Genomic DNA, 25,109 nt, shown 5'->3' with positions numbered 1-25,109 from the left:
GATTCGACCCTTATGACATGGTGCATTATCCTGTTGGTAAACACCATCCCCCGCAGGAAAAACTGTTGCCATGAATGGGTGAACCTGGTCTGCAACTATGTTCAAGTAGCTTACAGACGTCAGGGATTGTTCTATGAGGATTATGGGTCCTAATGTGTCCCATGAAAACATTGTTCCCGGGCGAGTAACCATGAAAACCTGGGCGAGCCCATTATTATAGATAAAGGGTGGTCATAATGTAATGACTCTTCGGTGTATATAATATAAACAAATTTTGCAAAAAAATTTATTTTATTCTCTCCTTAAAATCTTCAAATGAGTTTGATAATGTTTTTTTTTTCTCCCGGATAGTAATCCAATGAACTCTAAATGCTTTTTTTATTGCGCAGTTTTTGTTTTTAGACAAAATTGAGAAAAAAACGCAACTTTTTCTCAAAATCTTTTCTTTTTCAATCCGTTTATTAACAAATTAGCAGTGGTAAATAAAATATTAAACAATATATTCCTGTTCTTTTATCACAAATTAAAAAAAATAATAAAAACGTAGTAATTTGACTCTATCATGTATTTCCAGAGATTTATAATACAACACGTTTTTATTATTAAAAAAATTTATATTTATACTGAAAATATTTCCAAAAATAAATAAATATAAGAGCAGTAACCATGATCAGGCTAAATAGTTTTAAAGTCATATGTAGAGGGTAGAAAAGTTCATTTGTTGACAAAAAGAATGATTATGCTTTGCCTTTATTTCTTGCTCCCAAGCTATAAATCTTCGACACTAATTTAAAGTATTCGTGTCATAGCGTCCATACATTTTGAATTTCGCTTTGCTAACAAAAGGCAAGTCATTTAAATTTACTCGTCTACTGTTCTTTGCCAAATGTATTTTAAACCTTCTCCCTCTCCAAAAAAATTCGCAGACATTGTACATTCATTCACCGAGCTCTTCGAAATTTAGAAAATTGGTAAAAATAAATTAATTTTGTGTAGTTGATAAAAATTAAACTGAGGTCTTTCTCTGAGAAATCTAATTTTTTTTCCAAAAATGTTAAGATCTTTTGCCTATAAGGCATCTTCAATTACTTTAGTACCTCATGAAAAACTTCGTTTAATTTCAGAAGCGTTAAAAAAGCGCAAAATACACTATTAGACTTGATTCTATGAAACATATTCTAAATCTTTTCCACACTGATAAATAAAGTAGCGTCAAAACTACCAGAATATGATGAAATTTACAGTGTTTCTGGCACTATAGGAACACCAAAAAGCTCTATAATTTTTACCAAAGTGCTTTGGTAATGATTTTGGTAAAATTAACAATAAAATATAGTTCATAATGCAGGATAAAATTGGGTAATTTTATCCTGATTCTTTAGAGCATGGCATAAAAAACATTTATTTGGTTAAACTTACTTTTCAATTTTCTATTTTTTACTCAATAAATAGTTTAAATACCGTATATTTTTGTTGTACTAATCTCTCTCTTTAGATAATTTTTGTACCAATTTTAATAGTTATCTTCGAAAATAATTTTTCTAGCTTCGTTAATTTTTTAATTTTTTTTCGCATCTTAATATTGATTTCCTACTTGTAGATTGATTTCCTACTGTCCTTTTTGCATGTTTTATATTTAATAAGAGTTTTAAAAATATAATCATACACTAAAAAGTAGGGTCAAAACTACCAGAACATGGTAAAAATTACCGTGATTCTTGCTCTGTTGGAACATCAAAAATATCGGTGATTTTTACAGAAGCGCTAGGGTAATGGATAATTAACCATAAAACATGTTATAAAATTTGGTAAATCTGGTAAAAGTTTGCAATTTTATCATATTGCCTTAACGCTTATCATAAAAACCATTTATTCGGTTAAATTTACTATTCAGGATTGTATTTTTTACAAAATGTGTGGTTATATAAAAACTATAATTTTGAAAACCAAAATTTTCAGACAAACCGTTACCATACGAAATAAATTTACCAAATGATTGATTCAAATACCGTGTGTTTTGGTTTTACTAATCAGAATTATAGTTTCTTTTTACCAGAAATGTCATTTCCATACAGCATGGTAATTTTACTAGAATATTTTTCTTTCGTGCGAGAACTTTAATATATTCTTTTAGGAAAATATTTTAAAAAGAAACAAATTATGTAAAAACACTCACCTTGTACTTGAATGTTTGCTTGGCACCTCGCCTCTCCAACTTTATTGATTGCAACACATTCATATGCCCCAACATCCTCTTGAGTTGCTTCTAATACCATTAGTGTGTACTGATCTTCTTCTTCAATAGTTTTGTGTGTAATATCTTGTATTACTTTCTTTCCGTTTTTAAGCCAATAAACATCAAGGGGTTTTGAACCAGCAATTACAACATCCAGACGCACCAGCTGACCTACTTTAGCAGTTGAATCTTGAGCTGTCGTGACGAAACTTGGTGGTATAGCGCCTCTCACTTGTTCTTTTCGTTCTGAAGTAATTAAAAAATATATTTCAAAATACTGCGATGACAGATGACTGTTACAAAATGTTTGAAAATATATTTGTTTTTTTCGGGAAAAAAGCTATAATAATATTTAAAAATATTTAAGTAATAATTAAAGTTTATCTGTTTATTTAAAATCGAATAACACAGCTAAAAAATAAAATATAATTGAGTTTTAGTTTTTAATGAAATTTATTGGTGGAAGGAAGTTTTAAAAAAGATTTTTTAAATTAACCAGCCCATTCTCCTTTTGTCTAAGGAAAACAGTTTTGTTTTAAATATGTATTTTAAATTATTTTATGACTGTCTGCGTGTATTTCATTTAAAGGTTCTCTTCGAATCGAAGTGGGACGTTTTGGTTCCGTTAGCGTTCTTTTTCCTGCCATTTTTATTTTTCTCTTCAAGATATTGAAATTTTAAAAGTTTCACCAACTAGGCAAAAGATTTCAATATAATTATATTGATCCGTATTTCTATTTTAATTGTTTTTGGCTTAATAACATTTAAGCTTATTTTCACACATTTCCTTTTTATAAGGTAGGAATTATTTGAAAAGAGTTTCTAGAATGAGGAAGTGAAATTTACAAATCTCGATTTTTTTTCGTTATTGAAAATAATAAATAAATAATATAATAAAATATAAAAATTGTATTTAGGGCCATTGAAACATAACCATTGTAATAAAAAAAGTAAGAAATGTGATGGAATGTCTGCGTCAAAATACATGAATCAAATTAGTAACAGACTAAATGAGCACGGGCTTGAAAGCGCAATGAAACCGAAATGGCGTGACCGAAACAGTGGCCTGAAACAAAGTGACCGAAATATCATGGACCGCTTCAGACAGATGAAGGCTACTACTTCTTTCATATAAAACAGGGGTTTCCAACTTACATAAGGCCGGGGGTTGCAATTAAAAACACTAGTTAAATGGAAGGCCGCAGTTTTATCAAAATTTTATATAGGACTCTTCTATGTTTGAAGGAACATTAAATATTACTGTCAGATTTTTATCAAATTGTACAAAGAAAAATTGTGGAATTACAAATTAGAAAAAGAAGTAGATTTTAAAAAATATTTTATTGCATATTAAAAAAATTCTGGCCACAAAATTTACAAATGTAAATAATTTCGTCCAAAATGAGTAATTTCAAAAAGTTAAATCGGAGAATTTCTTCGAGAAAATTTCTGACACGCATATGCTAAATTATATTCACAAAATACAAAAAAAGAGCAACATATACGATTATTTTTGTAATTGAATAAATAATTTCTTGGACGCAAAACCTGAGAAATAAATTTTTTTGCACCGTTGGTATGTTAAATTTCACAGAAACGAAGAAATTAGGTTCTTTTTTAACGAAGGAAAAGTATTTTAAGTCCATACAAAGTTTTACGAATAAAAAATGACAATTAATATACTTAAGCTCGCGGGCTGCCAGTTGGTAACCACTGATATAAACCAATAAATAATTATATGAATATTGTTTCTTTATTAAGTTGACGTTTGTAATGATGCTTTGAGAGATTTTTTTTCATTAAAATGTATTTTGTTATAAATGTGTGTTGTTTTGCTTCCATTATCATTAATTAACATGTTTTTATTTGTAAATGTAGAGCTTATGGACAAAAAAAAAATATCGATTCAAATACTGATAAAATACACGTACATGACTGAAACAACTGCGCATTTGGTAAATTTTAAGCAATAAAGAGTAAAAATCAAAAATTATTTCGAATTTACCTTCAACCACTAAGTTAGCTGAGCTCTTTGCTGTGCCTCCTCTATTTTCAGCTTTGACACTAAACACACCACTATCTTCTAGATATACTTCTTTGATGACTATAGTAGAGGTTGTCTCCGTGGTTTCAATCTAAAGAAAGAGCAAAATCAAAATCTTTATTTCAGGCAAAAAATCATTTTAGAAATTATTTAAAAAAAAAAACTTATAGGACAATCTATGTCAGTTTTGTCCTTATTATCTTTTGAATAAAAACAGCTGAAATATTTTTTTAAATTTTTTGGCACGTAGTTTTTTAATAAATTGATATATTTAACTTTTTTTTAAAATTACTTAACAGTCATTAAACAGTTAAGTAATAATATAAAACAGATAGACACATAAAACGAGAAAGGTAAATATGAAATAAACAGTTAGTTAATGAAAAGTGGATAGAAGCAGATAGATCATAAAAAAACTTATAAAATACCTGGAAATCTTGAGAATCTTTGATAGGGAAGTTTTCTCTAAACCAAGTAATATGAGGAGTTGGAGATCCAGTAAATGTGCAAGTAAATTTGCCAGATTCTCCTTCAAATGCTCGGCAGGGTTCAATTTTCTTTGTGAACATTGGAGGTTTTGTCTCAGGCTAAAAATTTAAAAAAAAGAATCACCAAAATATAACTTTAAATACGTATTTTGGAACTTTGATGAAAATATTCTGAAACTTACAACTACTCCCATAACTTTGCGTTCTTTGGTAACAGCTTTGTGTTCCTGTTCTCTAGTTTCAGTAACAGTCTTATGTCTCGTTATTTCAAGATCTCCCTTGTGTTCTTTTTGTGTTTGTTTCTGCTTAGAAACGTGGACTTCTTTTCCATAAATAGAGCTTTCTTGTGGAGATGAGGGCATGTGTATTTTTTGTGAATCACTAAAAAAACAATTTTGGATTATAAAGAGAATAAATACGCTCTACCTATAAAAGTTTTTTAACGAAATAAAGCATTGTAGCAATACTAAACATATGAATAGATTTTTTAGTGTAATTGGTAGCTTCTAAGAACTTAATGATAAGGATTATTATAAAAAATTTTGAAACTATTCCTTGAAACCCTCTTCGCCACAACTGTTTTAGAATAACCACGAATTTTTTCCCCCCCTAAAAACTGCATCATTGAACATCAATCCCATTTATTCAAGTCTCCCAAGGACTTAATGCCGGTGGTGTTTATGCAAGGCACCACATAGTCTGTACCCCCTTGACTGTGAACCACAAAAAAGACCGTCCAGCATGGTGCTGAGAACACATGGGCAGAGAATGATTGGGGCAGGTTCTCTCCAGTTGTGAATCACGATTCAGTCTGGAGGGCGATTCGAGACGTGTCTTCGGGAGAGAACCCGTGAATCGATATAGGCCTTCTAACATTGTCCAAAAGGACCACTATAGCCGGATTTGATTTTGGACAGAGCAGGCATCGTAACAGGCGAGTATACAGACCTTCATGTGTTTGATAGAGGTATTTTGACAGATCAGCAGTACAGATACGAGATCTTTGCCCCCATGTGAACCTTTCGGTGAAGCATATGAGCCAAATTTCAGCTTTAACGCCTACACAGGATTAAGTTGATTTAAGAATACCTGTAATAGCAGGATATTCACCGATTGTAGTATCCTGTGATGTTCCCTGACCTTTGTCCCATCGAAAATGTATAGGATTTCCTTGGACGGTCAATTGCAGCTCCAAGACTAGCTCCAACAACCATCGATGAGCTCAGGAGTGCCTTGGTGCACGAGCAGTTGCTATATAGGATTGATAAGTAAACTGGTAAACAGCATGAAACGCCGATGCGAGAGTTGTGAAGCAGTTAGAGGCGATCACACGCCCTATTAGTTATGTTTTTTTCTGACTGACAGGGTGTTGGTAAGTTGCTGTGCTAAAGCAGTCATCAGTTTTCTTATTTAGGGCACAGGTTGTGCCCAATTTTGTTTTCCCATATATTGGTATCGGATGTACCAATTTTGTTTTCCCATATATGTGCCCAATTTTGTTTTCCCAAATCTGGTTTATCGGATGATATTATGACCTGATTTGATTTCATTTGCCTCGTTAGTTTATTTTATGGTAAAAAAAACATTTGTCATGTCAGTTGTTTTTTCCAGTGCAGAATACTATAAAATTCCAAATGATATATTTAATTAGAAAAAGTGGTGCAATTAAACTAAATCTTTAATAAACAATTTTGAGAATTCAATAATTGTCACAGGAAAATCTTATAATCTTATATGTTATTCAAAATTTTTAATAATTTCAAGTAATATGATGAAAAGGAAAAATGAATAAAAATTCAAAATTCGTCTTCGCATGAACTCTTGCTAATTGATCAATGCAGCAATCTTTAAAAAATGCAGAAATGGGGATTTACATTTGAGCTTGGGCTTCATAGGTTTTAGCCATATATTGAGCTTGTGATAGTTCCTCTGAGCGTTTTTCTCCAGTTTTAGGATCAATCTGAAATAAATAGATATCTTTAAAATTTTGATAATTCCACTAAAAAATGAACAATATTATAGTGTATTTGCTATTTTTATTCAATACATTCTGTTTTTAACATATTTTATTGGATATAAAAAGAGGAGTTGAAAGGATATAATAAAAAAGAAATTTCAAGTGACTACTGATGAGCCAAGAACAATTAATCGTACAAATTTACCACAACTTAAATCCACGTATTCTTGCTTTTAAAGCAAATGTGTACATTTTGTAAGTACCTTAGCGTAAGTTTAGAATAGTCATAAAAATTATCCACTAAATGAATAACAATGAATTTGTTTGCATACCGAAATTAGATAATTGAATGTAAACTTTGTAGATTTTAAACTAAGTTTTGTAAATTTCTCTGAGCATCCTCAGTACTTGTAGGAAATTATTAATCACGATATAAAATAAAGAAATTCACAAAATATACAAAAATGATTACATGTTAATTGATCCTATGCATTAGTATCACACAATTTCAAAACGTATTATAAAAAATTAAAAAGTAATGTTAGATACATACGTAAGTTGATGTAGTTTTATAGCGTTTTACATCTGGAATCAATTTTTTAGTATCTTCTTCTTCAAGCCTTTTAATTTGTTTGACATGATCTCCTGAAATTACGTCAAAGTATTAATACTAAATATTAAAAAATAAATATGCATAGTAACTAACAAAATGCCATTGAAAATTACAAATGATTTCATTTATGATATTTAATTATATTCACCATAATAATAATTTTTTTACCTTCCTCATCCTCTTGGGTCTTCCATACATCGATTTTAGTTCCACCTGGTGTGAGCTTTTCCTCAAACACCTTTTCTAATTCACATGCTGTTCGTACTTTTTGATATGATTTTATTTCAGCATCATACCAAGCTAAAATAGGTTACATAGTTAACATGTATATCTTTTAAAAGAATTTCCAAAAAAAAAAATTCAGTCAAACCCCGCTATAGTGAACCTTCAAGGGACCGGAAATTTCGGTTCACTATAACCGGGAGTTCACTATATCCATACCGCAAACAATTTTAACTTATGGTTCTGAAATCTTTCCTTTTATGACAGATTATTTGTATAAATGGCCCATAAAATGAAATACAAAAATTATTAAAAAACAATATGTAGTAGCAAAAAATGTGTTAAATTTTATTTTTTATTACTCTTCCGCCTTGGGTACAAAACATTTAGAGATGGTCATTATTTAGGGATTGGAAACTGAGATAAAAGAAGCAAAGAAGAAAAAATACTTGTTGTTACATTCCACTCAATAGACGGTTTTAAAAACCGGTATATGTATTATAACGCATCGGCTGATAATTTCACGGTCTGTTGAAGTAAACACAACTTTTTTTAGTAAAATTCAAATTTATTCATCAATATAGTCTCTTTTAAGAGATGTACAATCACTCCATCGCCTCTCTAACATCTCTATACCTTTCTTTAAAAAAAAACCATGTTTGGCCTCAAAATAGGCGCTTGTGTCGGCAATCACTTCCTCATTCGTGCTGAATCTCTTACTCGCAAGCGTTTTTGTCAAGTCTGCAAACAAGTAGAAGTCACTAGGAGCCAAATCTGGTGACGCAACGTCAAACAGCTCTCGGAATCATCAATTCGTTGTTGTTTTTGGTCAACTGTTAGCACACGCGGCACCCACTTCGAAAACAGCTTTCTCATTAACAAATGTTGGTGCAAAATAAAACCTACACGCTATTTTGATATATTTAGAGTATCAGCTATGTCATGCAACTTCACTTTGCTGTTTTCTATAACAATTTTGTGCACTTATGTTTTCCGGATTAACCACATCTTTAGGGTGTCCAGAGCGTGGCGCATCTTCAACATTTGTACGACCACGTTTAAAATCAGCAAACCAGTCAATAATGGTCGATTTTCCTGGTGAAGAACCCGGATAACACTTATCGAGCCAAGCTTTAGTTTCTACCGTGTTTTTTCTCATTAAATAACAATGTTTAATAAGAACACGAAATTCTTTTTTATCCATTGTTTCAATAATATAAATTGGTGTTCGATTAAAATCACTGTAACTTCAAAATCAATCTGCAGATCGTTATAAAATTTTGACACCTTTTATTCGAAGGTTAGGACTTGCTAAACAAAATACTAATTCTGCATTTAGGGCGCCATCTGTATGTCAGACCGGAAACTTATCAGCCGATGTGTTATGTAGAAATTTCAAAATGACCCGAAAATGAAGGGAAAAAATCAGTCGTAGACAGAAAAAAGTTCATAATATCCAACTTCCTCTCTTTTTTTGGTTCACTCAATCCACAAAAAATAACATTACATAACATTGTATAGCAAGGCATGGGAGTGAACGTTTCGTTCACTGTGTCCGGGAGTACACTATAAACCGTGTTCACTATAGCGTTGTTTGACTGTATATAAGTTTGATAATATTTGCACTTTGTTGAATTATAGCTTAAAGATAATAATTCAAAAAATTTTTCATATATATTAAATTTTTTTATTCGTTTAATAAAGACACAAATGTTTTTAGGTTTCCTAAAATATGAGAATAATAGATTAATAATTTTTAAGCAAATAAAGCATTAGAATTTAAAAAAAGTTAATCTTAGGCAAGTTAAGCATTAAAAAGCTTGAAAGATTAATATCTTTTGCTAATAAGGCAAAAAACCGTTTAATAGACATTAAATTTTAAGCAAAACATGCAAGCCATGCAACTCTAGCAAAAACACATTATTTCCAAAATTGAAAAAAAATAATTAGATAAATGAAGTATGCATATCGAGTGCAATCTATGCTGCATACTGTCATTATGAATACTAGATGTTTAAATCTTCCGTATTTACAGACTTATATATAATTGGAAATCCGTTTTAAACACGAAGTAAAATATCTATTCGTAAAAGGTAACGTATTAATTAACTGCTATAAAACATTGGAGAATCATTAACGAGAAGGGCGTGATTAAAAATATCAAAACCAATTTGATTGCGCAAAGAAACTGAGAAAATAGTAAAAGCGGTAATTGGAGACATTTTGAAGATGGTCTTTTGAAAACAGGAAACGCTTTAAAGCAATCAAGCTGGTCTTTATTATTTTAATCCTGCTATTGTTTTTATTGGTTGGATATCGTATTTTTCATAAGATCCTTAATAAATATAATAAAGGTCATGATAACGGAGCACACTGTTTATCTTATAATAAATTTCAACTGCAATATTTTCTTTCTCATTAGTTAATTTAATTTCAAATTTTTACATTAATTTTGTCTCACCCAAAAGCACACAGTTAGAAATTTCTCAGTTAAAATGGTTAAATAACAATTTATGTAATTGTTATTTTACCACTTTCCAACAAAACAGTCAAATAACCATGAAAAAGATGGTACTCAACCGTAAATTCTGAGAAAAACCGGTTATTTACTACTATCTCCTAATACGAACAGGGATTCGATTCCCAACATTGACACCACAAAGTTTCCTCTAATCTCCAAAGCACATGAAGAGTTATCAGTATCCTGCACTCCCTAATTTGTGACCTTGGGATATTTAAACAGGCTACTCGCATTCACGCACAGATGACAGCCCCATAAAGCTGCTAAACTACCTGTCACGTTCAGTCTTTTTAACAATTTTGAAACGATACTAGTCGTAAATGGTTAAAAAAAACATATAATTTTGTATTCATGGATTTTTAACCATACAAGTTGTAAAAGGTTTTAAAACCGTAAAGGTAAAAATGTTCTTCACCGTAGACTTTACGGTTAATTAGATAAACAGACTGCTACAGGTTGTTTTGCCATAATTTTAGGGAGAATATTCTGACAGTGCATTGTTATTAAAACGAAAGGATAATATTTAGGCTGTTTATATAATAATTCAAAACAACTGAATATTAGAAAAATAATTTTATAAAATTTCGGCATCGTTATTTAAATTTTACAATTTTAATTTTACCATTTAAATTTTTTATTCAAAATAATGTGTTATTGTTAGAGTTTATTAATGCTGAGTAAGATAAAAAAGCCATACCTATTATTAGATATCTGCCCAGGTTTTAGAGATGCTGCAGTAGTTGTGTTTCCAGTTATGAAATGTAGTGTCAACGTAGCAAATCCATTGACACAAGATCAGTGGTTTATTTGATTAAAAAAATTATTGAGCGTAAAATCTTATTTGGTTAGTTTTGGCATTAGTTGAAAAGCTGTTTATTCAATATTAGAAAAATATTAAAAAACGCATGAGCATAATATTTTTAAATTAGTGAAGTTAAAAGCTCATGGTTTACTAATACGCATTGCTACAGGTCTGAGGCACATAATATAAATCATAACAATAAAATACATAAATTTGCAAAATTTTCAAAACAAAATCATACATTTATAAATTTTAATTTTTAAGACATGAAAAAAACCAATGCTTATAAATATAAAAAAAATTTCACTAAGAATATATTACATTATGTTTGTTATTAAAAATAAAAGATTAAAAATATAAAATCAAAAATCCTCTAATATACTTTTTTTTTAGTTTTCCAATTATAAACTCTAATTAAATTACATCAATAAAAAAATCTATCATTTATTTCTTCAATTATATTTTATTTTTAACGTAGAGATAAAATCTACCATTTTTAAATAAAATTTAAAAATCATCAATTTCAGATTTGAGGTAAGTTAACTTCGTTTTTAGTAGAAGCATAGCATGCTATTACTGCTGCTATTTATATTCTTTCAAATATACTTACGCCTAGGTGAATTTTTCAGAACTACCCTGTAATCATCATGCCTTGGTCTTACTTCCAATGTTGTCCAACAGTAAGCCTCACCCATGCCATTTCGTGCAAAAACTTCAACCTTGCCTTGGTCATACTGCCTGCTCTTAGGAATGTCCAAATGATATATTCCATCATAAGTCAATTTATAGCGAGATCCCTAGAAAAAATTATTTAAGTCAATTAAATTTTCTTAAGCGAGTTTAGAGTACAAACGAGTTTATAGTATAAAATGTATTCCAATCTAAATTTTGATTCGTTAAAAAAAAGTGGGATGCACCAAAAAGAATAAACAATTTCGTGTACACACAATTTTTTAAAAAATGGATATGTTCATGTTAAGTGATGTAAAATTAGAAAGATTCATTTTTGCTCCCATTAGATGAAATATAGCAATATAGAAGTATAATAAAGGAGTACGGACTACAATTATCATCATAACTGGTACAACAGCCCGGTTAGGCGTTTCCTAGAATTCCATAAATGACCCCATATTTTATCAACTAATTTAATTTGTCAAAACCTTCGATCTTGGCACTAATTAATGGAACAGTGACTGTTTAGATATTTATATTTTACCTTTACATAACGTATCACATGAACATATTGAACACAGCGAAGTTTTAATTACGTTTACAGAATTACAAAATCGCATCTACACTGTAAAAAATTCCGGATCAAACTACACTATAAAGTACCGGTGCATCGTCTGTAAAATCAGTACACAGTAGGCACAGTTGGCCTAGGCCCTCTATGGGCTGCTGAGTTTAGTTTAGATGTTTTGTTTCCATACATATTCTACTTAAAAATGTTTTTACGGTAAAAAGTACTGGAACTGTATGTGCCAGTACTTTTTACGTAATTTGGTCCAGTTACAGTCCTTATTTTCACGACACCAACTATAATTTCAACTGAAAAAAAAGAGACTTACTGGCCCGATAGTGTTGCCATTCAAAATCCACATGAGCCTTGGTCTGGGATTTCCAATTACACGACAACAGAACTTGGCCCATTCACCTTCAGTTACGACTTGAGGTTCAGGTTTCATAATAAACATGGGACGGCAACGTTCAGGAGGAACTTCCTCTTCAGACACCACTCTGTAAATGCAATATTTAATAATTATACTTTTAAACTACTTCTTAAAGCTGCAACATTTAGTCACAGCAACGAAAAACTAACACTGGTGAACAAATGTTTTTCGTCTAGTTTTGAATTAATTTGCATAGGAATCCGTTACAGGAAATGTCATTGTACCCAGCTACGGGTGCTCTCCTGTGATAAATAAAGAATCGCCCCTAGTGTCATATGACGACATTTCCGAGCATTGGTTCTGATAAAGTTGGAATCCTGATTATGTGCCCTAATTCTCCTCGAAGTTTGTTACAACATTTATGTCACCCGCTGTTTTATATAATGCTTTTAAACTTGTACGCTTCGACTGAAAATATACTAAAACTATCATTTAAAAAAAATTATACCTCGAAGACAGATTTCGGATTTAAAATCAGCTATGCGAAAGTATCTAAGATTTGTAACCTTATGCAACTGGAAACGAAAGAAAATATATTGTTCCCCAGTGTAATTTGTTAAAAAAAAGGGAACTAACAAAACACAATATAAGAAACACACGATAAGCATGATATAAGAAATACAATACCATAAAAAACAATTACCTTTGCCATGAAGCTTCCATCTCAGCAATTTTCTGAACGCCAGTCTCCATAGATTTTGGTAGTTGTGTTCTATATTCCAATAATCTTTGAGCTATCAAATGAATAAATGTTTATCAGTAAAACTTTTTTCAGAGAAATTAACTATTTAGAAATATGCTTTTAGTAGAAAAAGTGTTTTCATTTCATTAAATATTGTATGGAAGTACCTTTAACTTTGAGGGTAGTTTTTGTTATGTCTTCACCGTAGTCGTTCACGGCACGTGCTGTATATTCACCAGAATCCTCAGTGTAAACGTACAAAACATCTAATGCGACAAAGCCGAAGTCATATGTTGTCTTAAAACGATGACCTATAATTAAAAACTAATATCAATAATTGGAACTAGGAATAAGTAAACAAAAACTACTTCAGTTTGATAGTTGCTCATCTATCATGATATGAAGAAAGTATTTCGATAATTAGGAAATTGAAGAACTTATGATTTGGTTAAAATATTTCCAAAATTTGCTTTAAAGAATGTTTTTAAAACGTTTAAGTTTTAAGAAAACGTTAACTGTTTCAGTTTCAAGAAGAAAGAAGTTATTTATAAACATTGTATAAAAATGTTTTTATTTTGGTTAAATAATAAAAATAGAGTAATATACAACCTCAAGTTCCAAGAAGTAGTGTTACAAGATATCTGCCATTTTAATATATTGTATATTTCGAACATATATTCAGTAAGACAAAAAAAAATTCAAAGAAAAGTATGCTAACCCGATGAATGTAAATTGAGGATAAAAATATAAATATAAAATCACACTAATAAGTAAAAATAAAATCTACTTCTTTCGTTTTATATGTATTTTTAGTCTACAGATGCAAATTAAAATAGAAGTAAACGCGTCATTTAATTCCAAATGTTAGAGTGCAGCAGCAAAATGTTGAGCTATTATTTTGTAATTATCATTATTTACCTTGTCTAGCAATACAATTTTATCATTTTAGCCTTTATTTAAATTGTCAAGATTACATATTTATTTGCTATATATACTTTTTTTAATAATTTTATTTTAAAAATCAGTACGCGTAACCGGCACTAATTTACTTTTTGAGTCCCATGCACTTTTGAATCACATTACTTTTTTAATCCCCCAGAATCTATTCGTTTTAAACTAGTCAACTCCCTATAAATCGAAGTACCTTAAATCTAATCTTAAAGACGTGATTTTTTTATGAGGTTCCAACCTTTTTTACATAATTTAATATTAATTACTTTCAATTTTAACACCTTTTAACTCATATTTTATAAATATTTTTGTCTCTATAATAAATGAAAAACTCAAAGGGGAAAAGATAACTAAAACCAAAGAGTCACTACATATTTTGTCACGTTATTCGTGCTTTACACACGATATTTAGTTTGATTAATATTGACATGGTAAATTATAGAGAATTCTGCTAACTGAATTGACTTTCTACGATATTGAGAGACAAACATGAAAAATTGATATTTCTTTAGTCGAAAATACAATTGGTCCGACATATTTAGATCTGTCGATAGGTCTAAATGTTGCGTCAAGTTCTATTAAATTAGAATAATCACTAAGTTGGTTTACATGTAAAATTTTAAAAGGACTGGTAAATCTTTAACCGAATTCTCCTTGGACTACAATAAGAAATCTTACGCTTATTACACTATAACAGTATTGTACACTTCAATTGTTTGCGGATCAAATTACTGTAAAAAGTACCGGCACTCAGGGTGTCGGTATTTCTTACCATGAAATCCATTTCTGTTATGAAAAAAAATCTGATAAACAAACATTTTTATTATAATAATTACAGTAAACTCACTGAATCTCTAATTAAATAAATATTACTGTAAAATTCAAGGTGCGATATCTTATGGTAAAAGGGATTTTATGAATGATGCACGAAAAGTGCCGGTACAGTAACTTTATCAGGAGTTTTTTATAGTGAATACAATAGCAAAATTAAAAATTAAATAATTATTAAATTGCTATAAGTTCAAAAAAGGGAAAGCAATTCTTTTAAATAATAAAAAAGTAGAATTTGTGCAATATGGGAAAACAAAGCTAGACAATGTGAATAAAGAACAAATAAAGCCACAAAACAGACAAATATATAATTTTTTTCAGGGGGAAAAAAGCACGTTATCTAACTTCTTTTCAGAGCGACTCTTACCTGATTTAAGTGGTTTTCCATTATGATACCATTCAACTTTGAGCTTGGGATCATTAATTGGTGTCAGTTTACATTCAAAGTGGGCACTGTCCCCTTCTTGTAAGTTATCTTGAGGCTGAATCTGAGTTATAAATTTTGGTGGATGAGGAACGAATTCTTCAGTAGGAACTTCTTGTTGCGGTGGGAAATCAAGCTCCCTCAGTTTATCTGCTGACATGCCTTCGGGTAATTGACTGTCCATTATAATATCTCGCTTGCCTAAATTCATGACAGCAATTATTAAATTTCAGTGAATCTATCTAATATTTATGAGCAAAAAAATATATAATTTTATAACACAACTGATAAAGTTTATACTTTGTCAATAAATGATTCAGTAATTGTTGCAAAATAACAGTGATTTAATTTTTTAATGTGACAGTATTTATGTAAATTTACGATAATTAAAGGAAAGATTAAGTTAAATTTAAAGATTTTTCTTCAAATTTTTGACTCTGCTAGTTATTTAGTCAAATAATTTTTACTGTATTGCTGGCATAAGTACGTGTTAATAGTTTTATTTGAAATATAATTACTAATTCAATGTGAAATAAAGCTTATGCCATTTAATACAAAAAAAAAACTGAAAGACTTGGGGCCGCATAATGATTATTCCTGCTTTCAAATTGTACTGTCGAAAATTTAAAATTAAACATCCGTAAATTTCTTTGCAAGCGGTAAGATATATCCATTAACTGGAAATTTTGATAACTTGTAAATTACATATTTAGAAACAATACTAAGGCTTAATTAGATGTAAAAATAGCACTTTTTAAGAAAATGAGTTTTATCAATAAACATTGTCCTTCCAGTACAGCATTACAAACAAAAATAAAACTGAATAGAAAATGTTAAAATGATCTAAAATTAAAAGAAAGGATGATACGATTTAAAATGTACGCACTTTTTATTTTCAGTACAGCTTTTGTTGTATCTTGTCCCCACTTGTTGGTTGCTTTACACATATATTCACCTGCATCTCTAGGGAACAACCAATCGATATCTAACACCACGAAGCCAAAGTCATCAACTGTATGGACTCTAGTGCCTGTCATAAGAAATTTTCAAATGATTGTACATAAAATCTATACTATGAAAAGAAAAATTACAATGAAGTAAAAGTAAAATGTGTTTATTATTATTAATTTTTTATTTTTAGATTTCGATACATGTAGGTGACTTAACGAGATTAATTGTAACCAATCAAATTTAATAGAGAACAATAATTTATTTACAACCTGCTTTGAACAGCCAACACAATCAATGTTCAGTTCCGTAGCCTTGAAATTTTTATCTAAATGCAGAAGACAAGAGAACTCTTAAACTATTAAGCATTGAGACAATCTAGCCTTCTTGGAGGACATTTTTGATGGAACTAACTAGCATTTTCGTTACATGGAAAGGAAAACCACGAAAAACTCCCATGGTTAGCCCAACGGCAAGGGATTTTAACCCATTATTCGTCTTCCACTGAGGATATATTATGTCAGCACTGTGGTTGGTGAGAGCCGAAAGCAGAATGCGTATCGAACAGTCGATGCTTGGATTCGAACCTGGGTTGCCTCGTTTGGGGGAGTGCTCTATTGTCTGAGTCACCGCGGTTTTGAAAAGGATTATTATAAAAACAATATAACAAATATTTTGAATTTTAAAGCATTAAAATGTTTAATATGAAATTCTCTTAAAATTTTAAGTTGCGTACTTTGTTTGCTATTAACATTTTACAAGTCGTTAAAAGAGTCATCTAAGTTCAACTTAAATTCTAACTGCTTCAAAGAAAGGGATTCAAATATAGATTAAAAACTGCAAAAATAATATTCTTAAAATACATTCAATTTAAAGAAGAATCATTGTAAAAATACTGAAACAAATATTCTAATTCTAAGAATTATATTATAAATGTAGTCATGAAAGATTTCTGTCATTATTACTTAATCAGTATCTTTTGTAGAAAATGCCATCTATAAGACAGAATTCAAAGTTCTTTTAGAGTATTGTGTTTTAAAATCACGTTATTCACTTTCTTAGCTGTCAGTTCTTAAGTTATCACTATTACATCATACTATTATATCATACATTATCATACTACTTAAGAAAATTTAAATGCTTCAAAAGGAATCCTATTAAAAAATTCTCTAAATCTGCATAATAAAGTATTTCAAATCCGTTTTCTTAAAGCAAACAAGCATTAGTTTAACAATAAAGAACACGAATCAATTAATCAATTAATTTTCATAAATAATAAAACCTTCTCATTTCACTAAAATATCACATGATTATTTACCTGTTGTGAGTGGCTTTCCATTCTGGTACCACTCAACCCTCATCGTAGGATCGCCTACGGGTTCGAGTCTGCACTCAAAGTGAGCAGATTCTCCTTCTACCTTGCTCTCCAAGTTTTGTATCTGAGTAATGAATTTAGGTGGTAATTTTCTGTCATCGTCAATTATTACTTCTTCGGTTCTGTGCATTGCTTCTTCAAGTCTTTGCAAACTCTCGGTACCGGAACGCCATTCAGTTGGTAATTGTGGCTCCATTATGATTGATCCTTTAGCTGTATTTACAAAAAGAGTATTGGATGTAACATTCAACTATCAACTTTATTATCAGCTCTTAACCCTTTGACGCAGAATTTTTGTTAAATATATTTTTCATTATTTTGTTTTAATTTAGATCAATATAAGTGAAATATATTATACTTAGGCATTTTAATAATTAATGGTTATGAAATACAGCATGAAACATTGGTATCTTTTTTTACACTAAAAGTAAAATCTTCCAAATACGGTCCACTTCCAAGCAATATTTTTTTCACATAGCACTTAGATGCAGTTATGTAGATCTTTATCAATGAAATATCTTTAATTTTCAAAATCATTTATAGATGAATTTTTGAATGTGAGTGAAAACAATATCTAACTAGCTTTTCTGGGTTTTATAATTTAGTAAAAATAATTCCGATATTCGATTAGATATTTAAGTAACTATTAGACTGTTTTTTCTAATTAATAAATACCAAAATACATTTTCATTTATAATTAGAGAGCAAGGAAAAAATATACAAAAGGAACACCTATCTCCCATCAGCGTCAAAGGTTTAAGCAATACTATTGTACAAATTTGCAGCAATAGTATTGAAATATTGAAAAAAATGCATTTTTGTTTAAGTTGAACTATACTATAGTGTTTTCAAATTCAAAAGGAATCAACATTATATTAAGTTTGTAGGACTTTTGAACCATAATTAAAATCAACGTGATTCAAATTTCTAAGAGTGTACAACATTTTTTATTACATAAAAATGAAGCTAATTTGAAATTTGTATATTACTGCTTGATTAACGCTAGAAAGACTGAATATTGCTATGTACCCAAAAAGTCTGAAGATCTAGTGTGGGCTTTCCCAGGTTGTTCGTGTAGATCATTTTGACATCCAAAATCTTAAAATCTAATTATTAATTTAATAAATATACCTTAGGGACTCGATCATCAAAATTCTATGGTATTTTATTCGATTTGTTCGCTTCTCGATTGATTGGCGTAAACATTTGATCCATTTCGCTTTGATATATGTGTAAAAAATAGATATATGTGTGGGTTTAAATTTTATTTTGTTTTCTCTTTAACGAGAAAATAATAGATGTTTTGTTAGTTTCAGGTTACTTCACATTGCTACTTTAAGGTAAATGGTGATTATCCAGTATTTACAAAATTAACGTGTTTTTTTTAATTTAAATAACATTGCAAGGTATTCCATTCACTGACGTTTAAAGTAAAAATTTGCGCATTATGGAGAATTGTTTTATTGAATAAAAATTTATTTTTTTAATTAATAAAATTAATTACCTTCTTTTATTACCAATAATTAGTATTTTATTTCTTAAAATTGCAATAATTAGTTACTTTAATAACTAACGCAAATTGAGCAACATTTCGAATATTTACCTTTAACGATCAGTTTAGCACTAACTGTGGCTTCTCCAAAAGCGTTAGTGGCTTTGCACATGTAAACTCCTGCATCTCTTCCAAATACACCAGCCACTTCCAAGATTACGAAGCCAAAGTCGTTTATTGTCTTGATACGAGAACCTAGAAGACATTAAAAAGAAAGTATTGTTAACAAATATTTTGATAAAAACATGCAGTAGAAAATGAATATTTTTTTGTAACGTATAGTTTTTGTGAAACTTTCAAGCACCTGTTATTAAAGTTTTTCCATTGTGGTACCATTCTACTTTCATGGTGGGATCATTAACTGGAGTCAGCCTGCACTCAAAGTGAGCTAACGAGTTTTCTCCGAGGGTCAGATCTTGTGGTTTTGAGATGAACTTGGGTGGCTGTTGTATGTCAATGTCCATCCATTGTTCGGCTATACGAGCTGAAGAAATATCTTCGAATCTTGCTATTTTTTCCATGCTCTCCATTCCCGCAGGAAGTTGTGTGTCCATAATGATACTACGCTTTCCTAAAAGAAGTTAAAAACAAAGGGTAATGAATTAAAAATTTACGCCAACCGTCTGCTAATATCATATTTTAAAACTTCTCTTTATATGACAAATAAAATCAATGCACCAATGAATACCAATGAACACTTACCGGAGCATTTAAGTGTGCATGTTGTTACAGCTTCTCCAACTTTATTAGTGGCTCTGCAAGAGTAAAGACCACTGTCTTCGGGATAGATAGGACTGATTTCAAGTACAACAAACCCAAAGTCATTTATTGTTCGAATTCTTGTTCCTAAAAATATTAATTAAAAGAATACTTAAAATCGTACTTTAGTTCAGTGTCATAAATGTAATATATTATATAATAAGTGTTTTCAAAATAATACTAACATGGGTTTTAACTTAAATATAATTTAGCTAATGCGTATTAGGTATTTTCTGTAGAACTTTCAAGTAATCGAACATAGGATACTTATTTTAGTGAATAAATTATTTAAATATCAGTTTTTACAATTCAGGCGAGAAGTAATAGGATAAAACTTTGAGATCATCACACTAATTATTTTATAAATAATTGGAGGACTTGTGCTTCTATGATTCTTTTTGTATGTGATGATGCTCAGTTTTAAACGATACATCACTTTGTATAAACGTTTTCTATTAATTATACCATTTAATAAAAATTTTGCATTTCATGAAAAATAGTAAAATACTTCATAAAATATGTCCAAGTACACTCTGAGAAGTAAGTTCTAAAATTCAGCATTAATCCAAGGTACCTTGACCCATAATATGCTGTAAATTTGCTACAATGTTTTTGAGATGTTAACTGAGCCTTTTTTCCGTGAACAACTTACAAAGTATTATCTAACCATATTTAAGAAGTATGATTATAGGGCTCAAGAAATTTGAGCAAATTTGAATGACATTATGGTTCATCATGGTATAAACTTCAACAAAATCAATAAATAAAAAGTCAACAAAATAAATAAACGCTTTATTGTTAGTTTCACCTCTGTTATTAGCAGTGGATGCTGAAAAAGTGTCATTCATACTTAAAAAAATTCAATAACTCATGACAAGCAAGGAGGAGAATGAAAATATTTTTTCACAAAATGTAATAATTCGTATTTGAAATTGGAATATGAAAATATATTGGTGGCAAGTAATATCGCCTATATTCACACTATTTAATAGTTAATATTGTATATAAAATTTAATATCGCTACTTTCATTTATTAATTGGTCTGCATTACTTGTTCTTTTACTTTATAACCGGTTGTAGAACCAACCCAAATTTGAGTTTACGATTATCAATGCTCAACTTCCTAGCCTTGTAATTTAGAACCCAATCCAGAAGACAAGGGAAATCCTGGATCAAGTATTGGGAGAAATTTGCGTTGAGGCCTTTTTGATAATACTAACCGGCATTTGTGTTACAGGGAGGGGAAAACCCCGAATACCTTCCATGGTTAGCCTGATGACATGGGACTCTAATCCATGATCCGTCTACCACTTAGGATATTTTGTATCAGCACTGTGGTTGGTGAGATCCATGTGCGGATTTCGTATCGATCAGCCATCGCAGACATTTAAACCCGGGCCATCTGATTGAGGCGAATGTTCTATCCCTGAATACAAAATTATACGATTTTGCAACGTTCATAACTAGCATAGTACTTTCTAAACCATAAAAATAAAACTTAAACGAACATTGCAGTTGTGTGGGTGCTGTGTCATTTATGCATGGATGATAGTTTCGTATTGACACTTAAAACTCTTCTTATATTGAAGGAATGGAAGAAATATAGTAATACTAAGGCTGGGATTCGAGCCCCTGTTCAGCCAGTTATGAGATTTACCGATTACCCTTCCCAGCTACAGTATGCGCCCAGCTGCACGAAACGGAATTACTTTAATAGGTGAGCCTAACTGGCGAGAATAGAATTCTGTTTGTTCTACAGTATTAAGAAAAACAATCGATAAACGTTTTTGAATGACATCTTTTTATGGTTATGTCGCTGCTTTGGTTGAATAAGATAAAATAACAATAAAATAAATTGATATTTAACCACTTTTGACGAGAAATTTTCGAACACTAGGGTGCTGGCGGTGTTTACCTGCTTTGAGAGACTTGCTGTTCTTGAACCATTCAACTTTGAGATCAGGATCGTCTGTTGGAATGAGTCTAGCTTCCAAATGAGCATTTTCTCCTTCCCTCAAATCCGTTACATTCTCTAGGGGTACAGTGAATCGTGGAGCTTCGAAATGTACATCTTCAACGTAATCGGCACGAGATCTGTATAAGTGCTCTTCCAGTTCCATGATTCTTCTGTTGCTATCGGCCATTTCTGTTGGAATTTGAGGATCCAGAATAATCGATTTCTTGGCTGAAATTCCAAAAAGTGAATTATTAATTGTTCAAGAAAATGGATGCTGTATGTTTTAAATGATTAAATATTAACTTCCAAGCTTACATTTGCAAGTCAAAGTGGTCTTGGTGATATCGGTTCCAAATTTATTTGTTGCTTTGCACATATATTCACCACTATCTTCTCCATAACAGTATAGAATGTCTAATATAACAATGCCGAAATCATGGAAAGTTCTAAAGCGATGACCTGTAGGCAGAATTAAAACCATATTAAGCATCAAAACAATGTTCAATACCAAGTAAAGCTTTATATTTTACATTTTTTTTTCGTAAAATATAGCATAGTTAATGAGGCATACAATTTTTAAATTTAATTATACAGATGCTTCAAACAAATCTAAGACATAAACAAGAACGTTGAATATTATTTAAAGGAAAATTAAATATTTCTAAAATATAAGATCTGTAAAAACGAAGTTATGAATTTTAAATCTATTTTAAAATAATCCTTTGCGAATTTTCTTTCAAAAAATAGTAACTATAACTTGATTTGAATTTAAGAAGTTTGTAAGTAGGAATAACCATTTTTAAAAAAAAATGAATATTCTGAGCTTTAAATCAAAATTAGAAATTGCAATTTTTACATACCAGCTCCCAAGAGTTTTCCATTGAAGTACCATTCAATTTTCATGTTAGGATCATTTATTGGAGTTAAATAGCCTTCAAAGTGCGCACTTTGTCCCTCCACAAGACTTGTAATTTCTTTGATGTGGGTTGTGAATTTCGGTGCCTCTGTGATCTTAGCGTCGATTGACACTTGACTTCTGTAAAGGGCATGAGAACCTTCAAGTTCTGCAATTTTTTCCAAGCTTTGAGGCTGTAGTGTGTCTCGGAAAATTTTTCCATAACCTATTAAATAGTAAATAGAGAGTTAAAAGGTAAAATGTATTCACACATCACTATTTACTATGTAAAAAATCTCCATGTCAAAGTACCGGTCATTAGAACCCATTTTTCCAATATTCATAAAATCCATTTTAACCGTAAAATATCATACCGTAATCTTTACAATATCATATATTTAATTAAAGTGATTCAGTGATTGTATGGTAAATCTACTGTAAAAATTACGGAATATGAGATTTTTCGTTCTAGTAAAAATGGATTTTGTGAAAAAAAAAGTACCGGCACTCTTGGTATTTTTTAACATAATTTGATCAAAATTTTTTACAGTATGCTTTAAAAACAATAAAAAATCCTATTATAAAATATTTTTAATGTTCATAATTGTCTCAAAAATTTCACAAAAGCTGTTATTTACTCTCTCAAATGTAGAAATGTCAGCATTTCTTTCAACCACTATTAAATCTTTTCACTTAAGTTTACGAATATCTTACAAATCGTGAAAAATATACAAAGGTTTTTAGAATGATATAATATAAAAAAGAACTTTTATGAACTGTTTAAATTTACATTATATAGAGACATTTGTGAGAGCATATAGAAATTATAGTTGAATATTTTATTTTATTTTTTTATCTCCATATTACATTTTGAAAATGGGGAATAAAAGTGTTTTTCAAATGTTTTGGTTTGTGATCCGTTAATGTAGATATCTGTGGTCATAATTTTATAAATATGCTTTGCTAACTAGCGAATCACAAGAGACTTGTTAAAAGTGGTACAATTACAGTCCAGAAAATATACAATTGTTTTGACAGCATAATTTTTTTTATTGATAAACAGAAATTGAAATAACAAGGATGGGTGACTTATTTATTAATAATTGGGTTTTTGTGTATAGTTTTAATGCATCAACGTTTAGAGGTATTGAAATATTTTTATAGACGTTTCGACTTACCTGTACACTGTATCGTGCAACGAGTAGTATCTGATCCAAATTTATTTGTTGCAACACACACATACTCTCCAGAATCTTCTACGTGTACGAAAGAAATATCCATAACAACATATCCGAAATCGCTCAGGGTCTTAATTCTTGAGCCTATAAACAAAAAATTATTTAATATTTATCATTTCGTTCAGAAAAAATAAAAGTTTGCATTTTTTAAAAAAAATCAAGTTTTAATTATTATTTATTTTTTAATACTATAAGCGAACTCTACCTTTTGCTACTGGGATGATCTAAGATATATCACTTTAAGATTAAAAGCGCAAAAAAGTAAAAATTAAGAAAAAATATTATTATCTGCAGCATATAGATCTAGAGATAGCATGTGCAAATCACATTGTATTACTTATTTAAGAAAATCTATATTTTGCTAAATAAAGCTGTGAGTTTTTAAACCTAAAATGGTCATTCATTTATTCCAGCATTTCAAATATATAAAATTTACGAGCATATTTCTTGAATAGTTCTTTAGTTACATAAAACTGTTTATTAGAACATTTTTTTTGGTAATTTCGTGTACTTTCTATTTTATTTCTAACTAAAAGTGATAAAATAGTATGACGCAAAATATTTATAAGTTAAAAAGAGTTTAAAAAAGAAGGGACTTCTATTATTTCATGTTATTTTAAATGTAAAAGTGATTCACAATTTTAAAAATTGTATAAGGAACAGATTTTCAGTTTCATAATTGAAATATTTAAACAATAAAATATTATGAAATAAAAATTGACCCTTAGACAAAAAAATTTTTTGCTTCGTTTTAAACAATAAAGTTTTCGTAAAAAAAATATAAAAACATTTAAAAACGTACTTAATGACATTTAACAAGCCTTTATAAAAAAATTTATAAATCAAACAGGAATGTAACAGAAAATAATTTAACTATAAATGAAAAAACCTGAGATTTAAATTAAACCATCAAATTGGTCGTGAAATCAGATAATATATATATA

The 25,109-nt window shown here is 29.9% G+C and overlaps 1 protein-coding gene across 1 annotated transcript in view; it reads right to left on the bottom strand.

Moving 5' to 3' along the window:
* The window catches only part of LOC107439667 (titin), a gene marked incomplete in the record, with an annotated part of 381,506 nt that overhangs the window by 138,278 nt on the left and 218,119 nt on the right, over positions 1-25,109 (bottom strand). The window contains 21 exon segments of the mRNA XM_071183739.1: positions 2,177-2,482; positions 4,242-4,371; positions 4,709-4,867; positions 4,951-5,149; positions 6,643-6,728; positions 7,279-7,370; positions 7,507-7,638; positions 11,494-11,680; positions 12,452-12,620; positions 13,197-13,287; positions 13,403-13,546; positions 15,385-15,642; positions 16,328-16,471; positions 17,708-17,977; positions 19,368-19,511; positions 19,621-19,887; positions 20,019-20,162; positions 21,991-22,260; positions 22,348-22,491; positions 22,893-23,153; positions 24,106-24,249. Of these exon segments, the coding sequence (XP_071039840.1) occupies positions 2,177-2,482; positions 4,242-4,371; positions 4,709-4,867; positions 4,951-5,149; positions 6,643-6,728; positions 7,279-7,370; positions 7,507-7,638; positions 11,494-11,680; positions 12,452-12,620; positions 13,197-13,287; positions 13,403-13,546; positions 15,385-15,642; positions 16,328-16,471; positions 17,708-17,977; positions 19,368-19,511; positions 19,621-19,887; positions 20,019-20,162; positions 21,991-22,260; positions 22,348-22,491; positions 22,893-23,153; positions 24,106-24,249 (3,741 nt within the window).

The sequence above is a fragment of the Parasteatoda tepidariorum genome, chromosome 7 (genome assembly GCF_043381705.1).
Source record: "Parasteatoda tepidariorum isolate YZ-2023 chromosome 7, CAS_Ptep_4.0, whole genome shotgun sequence".
In the NCBI taxonomy this organism is placed as follows: Eukaryota; Metazoa; Arthropoda; class Arachnida; order Araneae; family Theridiidae; genus Parasteatoda; species Parasteatoda tepidariorum.
This window is presented reverse-complemented; position numbering and strand designations above follow the sequence as displayed.